The 11,128-nt window shown below is 35.3% G+C and overlaps 1 protein-coding gene across 2 annotated transcripts in view; it reads left to right on the forward strand.

Moving 5' to 3' along the window:
• LOC143463535 (acetyl-CoA carboxylase-like) overlaps positions 1-10,354 on the forward strand; it is a 28,347-nt gene extending 17,993 nt beyond the window's left edge. For both annotated transcript variants that reach the window (XM_076962051.1, XM_076962050.1), the window contains exons 21-47: positions 344-557; positions 627-788; positions 950-1,105; positions 2,462-2,580; positions 2,944-3,099; positions 3,260-3,351; positions 3,440-3,597; positions 4,620-4,715; positions 4,932-5,147; positions 5,262-5,395; positions 5,500-5,616; positions 5,688-5,799; positions 5,899-6,126; positions 6,234-6,308; positions 6,400-6,558; positions 6,672-6,824; positions 6,918-7,076; positions 7,167-7,295; positions 7,397-7,664; positions 7,800-8,011; positions 8,076-8,190; positions 8,301-8,445; positions 8,625-8,770; positions 8,845-8,999; positions 9,153-9,323; positions 9,412-9,549; positions 9,670-10,354. In XM_076962051.1, the coding sequence (XP_076818166.1) occupies positions 344-557; positions 627-788; positions 950-1,105; positions 2,462-2,580; positions 2,944-3,099; positions 3,260-3,351; positions 3,440-3,597; positions 4,620-4,715; positions 4,932-5,147; positions 5,262-5,395; positions 5,500-5,616; positions 5,688-5,799; positions 5,899-6,126; positions 6,234-6,308; positions 6,400-6,558; positions 6,672-6,824; positions 6,918-7,076; positions 7,167-7,295; positions 7,397-7,664; positions 7,800-8,011; positions 8,076-8,190; positions 8,301-8,445; positions 8,625-8,770; positions 8,845-8,999; positions 9,153-9,323; positions 9,412-9,549; positions 9,670-9,789 (4,105 nt within the window). In that variant the 3' untranslated portion in view covers positions 9,790-10,354. The remainder of the gene's footprint in view (positions 1-343; positions 558-626; positions 789-949; positions 1,106-2,461; positions 2,581-2,943; positions 3,100-3,259; positions 3,352-3,439; positions 3,598-4,619; positions 4,716-4,931; positions 5,148-5,261; positions 5,396-5,499; positions 5,617-5,687; positions 5,800-5,898; positions 6,127-6,233; positions 6,309-6,399; positions 6,559-6,671; positions 6,825-6,917; positions 7,077-7,166; positions 7,296-7,396; positions 7,665-7,799; positions 8,012-8,075; positions 8,191-8,300; positions 8,446-8,624; positions 8,771-8,844; positions 9,000-9,152; positions 9,324-9,411; positions 9,550-9,669) is intronic.
• Positions 10,355-11,128: the final 774 nt, after the last annotated feature.

The following is an 11,128-nucleotide window of genomic DNA, read 5'->3' on the forward strand; positions in this document are numbered from 1 at the left end:
TAGAGTCACATAAATGAGGTTTTTGGAATAATAAATAGGAACTTTTACAACATGGAATTTGTCACCAAAATGTACCCAATCTTGTTAAACATGAAATTCAAGTTCTGACTGAATCTAAAAAATTGCATTTCTGGGCTATTATGACATATTTTTATGAACTTGTTTATAGATATAGTTGAATAATCAATCTACCATGTGGCAGAAATTATTGACAAACCCCTAAAAAGTATTATTCATAAAGAGGACATACAGAAATAATAATTCATAATGAAGTTGAACAGAAATAGCAAAAAAGTGCTCATAGGAAAGCGGGATTTGATATACCGAAACACATTTTTATTAGGTATCGCAATGGAATTAGAGGCCATTTGAAAGACGTTATTCTTGGGTTGATAAAAGAATACCACCGTGTTGAATCCCAATTTCAGCATGGTTCTTTCGACAAAAGTGTTATCGCTATTCGCGATAAAGACAAGGGCAATATCAAGTCAATTGTGGAAGATGTTTTATCACATGCAAGCGTTGCAAAAAAGAATGCCCTGGTTGTACAACTAATTGTAAGTTTTTCGTTTTAATTAATGCAGTAGTGCTTGATCTTAGTACAAAATATGATTTTGTATAACCAGAACTGTGTGGCTGGGGGAGACCAGTCTCTTTCTGAAGATATATCATCTCAACTAGAGCAACTTGCTTTGCTTAGCAAGCAAGAAAATGCAAAGGTTGCATTGCGAGCTCGACAGGTCTTGATATCAGCTCATCAACCACCGTATGAGCTACGTCACAATCAAGTAAATTACATATTTTTATTTGGATACTAGTTCTGCTCTAAAATGATTGCATTTTGATAATTCACATTTTTTAGAGTGACAAGTGCAGGGTCTATGCTTAGCGTTGTGGTTACTTTAATTTTACTGCATTAATCAAACTATATTGTATTTTGGTCATATAGGTTGAGTCAATCTTCCTTTCTTCCATTGGCTCTTATGGGACAGAGTTTTGCCCAGAAAACCTCAAAAAGCTTATCCTTTCAGAAACAACTATTTTTGATGTTTTGCCTGATTTTTTCTACCACAGTAATCCAGTTGTTCGAATGGCTGCTTTTGAGGTAGGTTTGATCTCAAAGTGTTTTTTGGCCTCAGGGCTTGAACATTATTTCTAAAGTATTTCATTTAATCCACTCTTGTCTTAACTCAGTGTCAAAACCTTGGAGGGAATTTAACCAACAGGCTATTCTACGTTTTAATAAACTTAAAACTCTACTTCCTACAATGCAGAAAATAGTGTGGTAAAAAGTTATAAATTATAAGTAAATAAATAAGCACTGTAAAAAAAGATAATATTGTAAAACTAAGTTAAAAGAAAATCGGCTTGCCGAATTAACGAACACCTACAACCTAAACTAAACTAAAGTAACTTAATCGAAACAAAACACTTGGAAACAAGAACCAATTAAACAATTTGCGGAATTTGCCTTACGACGAGTGATTGCCGAAGCCACACATAAAATTTGAGTCCATAAAACTCTGTGTCTACTGGCAACCATATTAATAGCGATTTCTAGAAGGCTCTCATATTTCTTCTTATTTTTGGGGACTATGTCTAAAAAAATTCATTGGTTTCCTTGGAAATTTATTTGGGAACCGTTAAATCCTAATTGATACATTTGCTCGGTAGAAATGAAATGTTTGTTAATATTTATTGCACGTTACGTTTTAGTCATGTGTACATCAAAACTCCTGAATTTCCTATATTGACCACACTACTTTTCAAACAAGTCATCTTTCAGTGAGCTACTTTTGTTTGTTTTTTTTTTGAAACGTTATTCATTACCTTGTTACTTCTCACTTGAAAAGGGGGAAAGTATTTGACATGTCACTGACATGATTGTTGACAGATGTATGGTGTTAGAATGTTAATGTATAATTAGTGTTACAGTACTGCAGTTTCCAACCTTTTTTGGTTCACGGCGCATTGATTTAGTAAAAAATTCTGGGTCTTCTAAATTGCACACCAATTTTTGGGTAATTATCCTCACCAATTATCCTCATTATATAACATATATATATGGCCTAAGTCAGTTTTAAGAACCCAACAGATTTGGTTCTTAAGAATTCAGTATTATAAAATGCCTATTCCACTTGTCACTCACACCGCTTTCTTAGTTAGAGTACCATTCAGGTTAAATTCGATAATATTCCACAGCATACCTGATATTTCCTTTATCACAATTGTGTGCCACAGAATAGCAGTTTGGAATCACTGTGTAGTACATACAGTAGTGTCAAGAGAATGTCAAGGCTAAAACTTTGATTTAAAAAATATGCATCTGTTATGCTTAAATGTCACCAACTTGATCAAATTTGGATCGCTCGGATTAATTAATTAGATCTCTTCATTTAAGTCTCCACTATCGTTATCTTTATCATTCTCACAATGACATTCTTATTTTTGGTCTATAAAGGTTTATGTTCGTCGCTCCTATATTGCGTACGAACTCAACAGTGTACAGCATCATGAAATTGGTGATAACACATGTGTTTTGGAATTCCAGTTTATGCTTCCAACGTCTCACCCGAACAGGTAACATAATTTTCTCCTCTTCCGGATTCAAATCAAGGATTGATTAACATTTTCTAACTAGTAGTAATAGTAAATTTTCATAATGAAATCATCACCATCGGTGGTAAAGGTATCCAATTTGAAAAAAGGTCTTTGTTATTGCTTTAATGAGAATTTAATTGTGCTTTTGACTATGATATGAATTTTGGCAGAATGTGCAGATCATCTGAGCAATTACCTTCGATTATTCAATATGTCCTCTGAGACTATATTAAGAACTCGTATATCTCAAGGTTTCGTGCTGCGTTGAAAACATATTTTTGCTTCAAACTTTACACAAAGTTCTAAAAACCTAGAATTCTGTTTAACACAATGCTGTTGTAGGTTACACCAGCGTGAATATCAGATACCAAGCACTTCCTCACTACCAAAAGTTGCAAGTGTTGGTGAAGGACTCAATGTTATGGACCCCAGTCTGCTGCCGCCTTGTCAGCGCATGGGCATTATGGCTGCTTTTAGTGACTTTGATTCATTCAAAGAGTAAGATAGTATGGGATTAGGTATATATTTTGAATTAACAGCCCAGCATATTTGTTCTACTCTACTAATTACATAAACCTTAAACAAAACTATATGGAAATTCTCATTGCAATTTGGAATTTACAGTATATTTATACACTACTAAATTCTTTTTATACAGACACTTTTCGTCAATAATCCAGTGTTTCCACAACATCAGTCCTCCAGATTCCCCAATTTTTTTTGATACTCCTCCATCTGCTTCAAACCGTGGTATGTTGGGTACATCAAATTCATTCACATCCATTTTTTAGCTTTACACACTTTTCGTAAAGTTTCTTTGTACTAAAAATGTTTTTAGGCACTGGACCTTTTGGTAGCAAGGATGAAGATGCAACATCCTTATGTAGTGTTACTGATGAACCCATACATATCTTAAATGTTGCCATTGCAACTGATCGTGGAGTTGGTGATGATACACTCAATGAACAGTTTTTTAATTTTGTCCAAGAGAACAAGGCAATTAATGTTTCTTTATTAAAGCTACTATTTTGAAATTAGCATATGTTAGATACATTTTCATATTAAATATTGTTCTTGTAACTCAGAAGGCCTCTATAACAAACTTTTCACCTGCAGTATTTTTGTGTGCCATAATTTGCACAAAAGCAAGTACTAGAAAGATAGTAATTCTATCTTTGGCCTCATACATAGTAATTTAGTTGTAGATCACTTGCTATTTGTTCAGAAATGCTTCTCAGTAATTCATCCCAAAGATGTTTAGACTCAACATATCATGTGAATGTTTGGGAAGTCTATTTGTTGCCTGACGGCATTGTAGAAATAGTGGCAGTAAAGTACAATTTATATAGAAAGATGTATTTATTTTATATATTTCGAATGTTAATTGCAAAATTTAATCACCCACATGTTAAGCTAGTGGATATCAATTGGTATTTACTACTTACAGACCTAAACTGCACAAATTTTTTAAAATTATTAGTCAAGGTTTAAGTTGCACATGTTGCATAATGTGGTAGTGTATCAACAATTATGTTTTAACATATGACACTATGTTACGCGATTAACAGACTTCATAATGACAAAGAAAATTGTTTAAAAAAATTTAAGATGCATGTCTAACAAACTGTAATATTATGTTGTGCTATCAAACGTTGTTATGTGTCTTGCTTCAACTGCATGTTATGGATTACTGATATTGCAGCATAGTTTTGATAAAGTATAAATGCTTTTTACAAAAGTTTTCTCTGTCTCATTCATTCATTAATTAATTAGTAATTCCATGATGTTGAGCCAAATAATACAACATGTTTTTTGCCACACTGAAAATTCAGGCTAGTCGTACAAGCTCCGTTTTTAATGGCAATGAAGCCACAGATGAAAAACCACTTATAGCAAAGTAGATCTTATTTGTTTCAATATTTGCTCTACTTTTCTAATAACAGAAAAAACGGTTTTCACGTCAGGTACACTTTGTTACTTGACGTCTTAAAGCTTTGTTTTTTTGTATCTGTTCATAGGCAGCATTTATTGACAATGGGCTACGTCGCATAACTTTTCTTGTCCACAAGAGAAAGGAAGTTCCTAAATATTTCACCTACAGGGCACGAGATAACGTAAGTGGTAACGATATCAAAATATCCCCTGCCCAGTCAAATGCCCATAATTTGAATTTGGTATTACTGTTGTTGTGTACTTCCCATATATTTAGTCATTTAAATGAAATGAGCTTGTTATTGATACAGATTGAATATTCAATACTAGAATTACTATCATATTTAAATATTTTCTGACCAAAGGTTGTGATCTACTGCTGATTATATTTTTAACAGTTTGAAGAAGATCAAATATATAGGCATCTGGAACCAGCACTGGCTTTTCAGCTTGAACTCAGTCGAATGAGAAATTTCCATTTGAAAGCTGTACCAACAAATAACCATCGCTTGCATTTATATTTGGGCTCCGCAAAGGTAGAAGATGGAGCTGAAGTTATGGATCATCGATTCTTCGTAAGAGCCATAGTACGACATTCAGATCTTGTTACAAAGGTGAGAATTAAGAGAGTTGTAGTGTTACAAAGTGCAGTGAATTTAGATTTAAAGATATACTTAGGATGACTTTCCGGGTAGTATCCATATTTAACATTTTGTTTTGTTTGGAAGGAGGCCTCATTTGAATTCTTACACAATGAAGCTGAACGCTTGTTACTTGAGGCGATGGATGAATTAGAAGTTGCTTTTTCTGCCACTGGAAATACTAGAATTGATTGCAATCACATTTTCATGAACTTTGTTCCGTAAGACTAATATTATATTGAACAGTAATTATTGTTAGGTCGATTTGAATTAGATAGCTGTTGTTTTCTATTCTATTTTCTGTTAATGTATAAAATTCTTTTAGAAATGTCATGATTGATCCCATTAAAATTGAGGAAACTATTCGGTCAATGGTGCTTCGGTATGGAAGTCGATTGTGGAAGTTAAGAGTGCTACAGGCAGAAATAAAAGTCAATATAAGGTTAGAATGCTAGATGTATGTTATCTCTTACGTATCTTTGCAAACAATATGTCATGAAATGGTCTTTGTAGGTCAAGAGAAGATTCTGTTCCCTATCCATTTAGAATATTTCTTACAAAAGAGTCTGGCTATTACCTGGACATTAGTTTGTACAGGGAAGTTACGAATCCTGCAACTGGACAAGTATTTATCTGCATTGGATTATATTTACTTTTAAGTGCTAATCTACAGTAATATAACGAATATTTTTTTTAAATGATTTAACGGTAATTTTCTTTGCAGACAATGTTCCAAGCTTACAATTCCAGTCGTCCAGGTCCATTACATGGTATGTTGACCAGTACACCGTATGTTACCAAAGATCTCTTACAAGCAAAACGGTTCAAAGCACAGAACATGGGCACCACATATGTCTATGACTTCCCTGAAATGATACGGCAAGCATTAGGTGATGTGTGGAAAAACTATGCAACAAAAGGAGATTGGGGAGTTGCTATACCAGACACTTTGGTATGTAAGAATTACGTTGTTTGTGACACAAAGTTGCACCTGTTTTGTTTGCCTAGCATTAAATACAGGTATCATGTTTTTAAAATCCCTGTTAAATTTTTTGTTAGGTTACAGCTGAAGAGTTGGTTTTGGACAGTCAAGGAAATCTCGTTCACATCAATAGACAACCTGGCGAAAATGCTGTATGTCGTACTTGAAAATAATTTTAATTCATATTTTGTATCTAATAAAGATACAAAGCATTGTAGTGAATATGGTTATTGTATTTGGCAGATAGGTATGGTTGCTTGGAGAATGACGTTACACATGCCGGAATATCCGGATGGGCGTCAGATTATCTGCATAGCTAATGATATCACATGTAACATTGGCTCATTTGGTCCTGAAGAAGACTTATTATATCAACGTTCTTCAGAACTTGCAAGAAAAGACGTACATTTTTTTACCATTTTTTCTGATTATTTATCAGTTAGACTCGATGTTTGTTGATTAGTTATTAATATTATTTTAAGTCTTTATAGTAATTATCTCCATTCTTATGAAAGGGAATTCCTCGTTTTTACATCTCTGCAAACAGTGGGGCGAGAATTGGTTTGGCGGAAGAAGTTCGTCAGTTGTTCCATGTTGCTTGGGTTGACCCTAATAATATTCAAAAAGGAATAAAATATTTATATCTCACACCTCATGATTTTAAAAAGGTAGTGCTTGTACAAAACTGCAACTCATTTACCAATATTCTGCTTGGAGTTGGCCCTCGCAAGACGATACTCACATTATTTTTGTTTATCTAGTTAAGTGCATCTGGATCAATTGTTGCTCACCACATTGAAGAAGATGGTGAGTCCCGCTATCTGGTTACAGACATCATTGGGAAAGATGATAATCTTGGTGCTAAGTGTCTTCGATGGAGTGGTACTATCGCCGGTGAAACATCAAGAGCGTATGATGAGGTGGTGTTCTTACTGCCATTTACTTTTTATCATGTTGTTGGTTGTCCTGTGGAGTTGGTCGTTTGAATTGCGCGTGTTCAATTTTTACAGATAGTCACCATGTCAATGGTTACATGTAGAGCAGTTGGCATTGGAGCATATCTTGTTAGGCTTGGTCAGAGAGTTGTGCAAGTTGACAGTGCTTATATAATTTTAACTGGACAAAATGCTCTCAATAAGGTAAATTAGTTAAGCGTTCGACCTCATTATTTACTGATCAGTTTTTATTGAATTTTTCAACATCAAATTTTTTAACTACAATCATATAATTTTATAATCAGGTGCTGGGAAGGGAAGTTTACAACTCCAACAACCAACTGGGGGGAATACAAATAATGCACAACAATGGTGTCACACACAAGACGGTTGCGTGGGATTATGAAGGCATACTTGTCATCTTGAAGTGGCTTTCATACATTCCATCGTCTCGTCACTCGCCACTTCCAATTTTCCTCAACCCTCGAGATACGATTGAACGTGATATTCAGTACCAACCAACAAGAGCGAGTTTTGATCCACGCAATTTGCTTAAAGGAGCATTTGATCCAGGTTTACATAAACCAGAGGCCACAGTTTTCATTATTTTTTATCAGATAGAGATGTCAGATTGATGTGGTCTTACTGAGATTGCATGAAATTATTTCTATCATCCCGTACATTTATTTATTTATTATAAAATTGCAGAAACTGACGAATGGCGAAGTGGATTTTTTGACTTGGATTCCTTTGATGAGATACTTGATGGCTGGGCTAACACAGTGATAGTTGGCAGGGCTCGTTTGGGAGGGATTCCTGTTGGTGTTGTTGCTGTTGAAACAAGATCAGTTGCAGTAGATATCCCAGCTGACCCTGCAGATTTAGACAGCGAAGAAAAAGTCGTAAACAGAGCTGGTCAGGTGAGCCATTATGTTACTAATATGGTCGAGGTTGCATCTGATTTCTTTCTGGAACTCTTGGCAGGTTTGGTATCCTGACTCTGCTTTCAAAACTGCTCAAGCCATTCAAGATTTTGACAGGGAAGGCTTACCATTGATTATGTTTGCAAATTGGCGAGGATTTTCAGGAGGAATGAAAGGTGGGACTGAAGAGTGGTGTTTCAATTATCTTTAATCTCACTTTTTCAAGCCTTTGGTAGCGGAAACATTGATTTTAACTAATCAACATTACTACAAAAACGTTTTTTAGACATGTATGATGAAGTGTTGAAGTTTGGCTCTTACATCGTCGATGCACTGCGCAAGTATCGCCAGGCTGTGCTTGTTTACATACCTCCTTATGCTGAGCTTCGAGGTGGTGCCTGGGTGGTTGTCGACCCAACAATTAATGCTGCGTTAGTAATTGTTATCGTTACGTACCATAGTTCATTTGTGGTCTGAAATTTGCAACACGCTTTCGCGGATAGTTTCCTAACCACTGAAAATATTGTCAAAATTCTAGTTTTAGCGCTCTTCGGTATTAGACCAACTTATTTTTGCATTAGCATAAGATTTGAATTATTTTATCAAACAGTCATATGGAATTATACGCTGATAAAGAGTCCCGAGGTGGTGTATTGGAACCAGAAGCAACTGTTGAAATAAAATTCCGCCGCAAAGATCTTAAGAAGACCATGAAAAGATGTGACCTTGAATATAACTCATTATCTCAGCAGCTAGGTTCGCTATAATAGATGGAGTTTAGAAGGTATGTTTACTGATGTGTTTTGACTACCTCCATCTTACTATTATAGATGATTGCTCATTGACTCCTGCTGAACGTAAGAAGGTCGAAGCCAAATTTCAGGAGCGAGAAGAATTTTTGGAGCCGATTTATCACCAAGTTGCTGTTCAGTTTGCTGATCTACATGATACTCCGGGGGGTATGAAAGCAAAAGGCTGCATATCGGTGAGATTCAAGTAAAGTGTTTTTAATCTCAATCTTTTGCAATTATGCGAATGTAAATTTTGCTGTTTTATTGTGGATCTGTTTGCAGTGCACAGTTACGTATGACTGTTGACATGGGTGTGTTTATGCTCAAAATAGGGTTCATTCATTTAGGGTATCTTGGAGTGGAAATCATCTCGTAGGTCGCTTTACTGGAGATTGCGTCGTCTGTTAATGCAGGATGATATCAAGAAACGTTGCCACAGCATAAATCGTGACCTGACTAACGCACAGGTCGACGTTATGTTGAGACGTTGGTTTGTTGAAGATCAGGGAACGGTCAAAGTATGAATTATAGTACCTGCTTATGTTTTCACTCTCTTGTAAGTTATTTTTTCTGGCGTTTTAAAAATAACAATATTGACAAACACAGGGTCATTTATGGGATAATGATAAGGCGGTTGTAGAATGGTTGTCATTGCAACAAAATTTGAAGGAAGGTGGAAATGACTTCACCTCCATTATTGAAGAAAATATTAAAATTCTACATAGAGACGCTGTATCACAGCAGGTTAGCGCATTGTAACGTTTTATCCCTTGTGAGGTAGCCGCCACTTGGCGTTGGATTTTGATTTGAGAATTTATAGCCTATGAATTTTTACTAAATACGCATTAATTGTATTTGTTGCAGATACGTGTCCTCTCACAAGCTAGTCCCGATTTAGTGATGCATTCTATGGTTCAGCTAACGCAAAACATGAGCACTGATGATCGCAAAGAGCTTGTTCGCCTCTTGCAGTCTGAGTTGTAGTCTTGGAGTGAAGTTTTTTTTGCTACTCTATGCATCATTTTGACTGACTTGTTATCATTTTGTACGAAGTATGTATGTTCAATTGTTCGTTGTGTATCCTTAACTTTATGCAAAAAGGTAGATGATTTTACGGTACGCGAAACATCTATCGGTCCTCATAAATGTTTGATTCGAAAGTTATTTACATTTTTATGCCTAAATGTAATTGCTTCACGTATTGTGTGCAAAACACCGTAGTCCCCTGCGTCTTATGTTTTGACAAACGCCTGTTTCATCAAAGAAAAATCTACACTGTGATAAACAATTTTTATTACAGCTATAGGTTGCAATCAGATTATAGTTTTACGAGGACGGATGCCTTTACAAATGCGAGTATTACATGTAACGGATCTGGTGCATCTGCATTAGTATGATGTTTAATGTCTACTCATTATGGAGTCGTTTGAACTCAATCTTCGTTTACATGATTAATTAAAGAAAATTGATAAATCCTTTTACATTATTGCACACGATGAATTATATAATTTTGTGCCTACTGAAATGTAACAAGACTTCTTTCTATGAACCTTTCTGGTTGCTTCAGTACTTTTACAGGGAGCTTTGAGCATTGCTATAGTAACAGTTGACTACTTTAGTATTGAACACTATCGTAATGGTTGCTTGGAAGCATAGACTACTATAAGATTTGTAGCATGGATTACGATAACACTTGTCACGTGATCAAACAATTGTTCTTTCGAGTTTAAGTTTGAAGCCCTGTTTAATACAAATTATTAAAAACTATAAAAGAACAAATTGAAATTCAGTAATCCACTTTGCTAGTGAGCGTGGTTATTTCAGAACCCTTATTTTCCTTAAAGTGTCCGTTTGTCAATACTAATGCTATGCCTAGCCCATATAAAGGTGTTATAGTGAATTAAGAGGCCATAAAACACTTAAAACTAAGATCTCTCTATTATTTTGTTGGATGCCTTACCAACGATATAAAGAACATCGTAGGAAACTGTTAGGGGAAGTACCGTTTATATTTCGCCCTCATCATGCTTTAGTGTTGGCCTTTCCCGGTTTGACTTTATTTGACCCTTTGGACTTAGTGTAGCCGTACTGGTCTTATGGAGAAAGAACTATGATTAGGAGAAGGTGATGTTTGTAAGCGTATATATCAGTACCGCCTAGCTTGCCTAGCTGAATTTGGTTAACTTTGAACTTCAAAATTTGTAAAACTAGGCCTAAATGTCTACAGGTATGCTTGCAGATTGAGACTGCAATATAAAAATGCCACGCCACAGGCTTGGTTCTGCACTTTTCATCGTTGACAACGATTTCAGCTAAATGTTCC

This window comes from Clavelina lepadiformis, chromosome 6 (genome assembly GCF_947623445.1).
Source record: "Clavelina lepadiformis chromosome 6, kaClaLepa1.1, whole genome shotgun sequence".
Lineage (NCBI taxonomy): Eukaryota > Metazoa > Chordata > Ascidiacea > Aplousobranchia > Clavelinidae > Clavelina > Clavelina lepadiformis.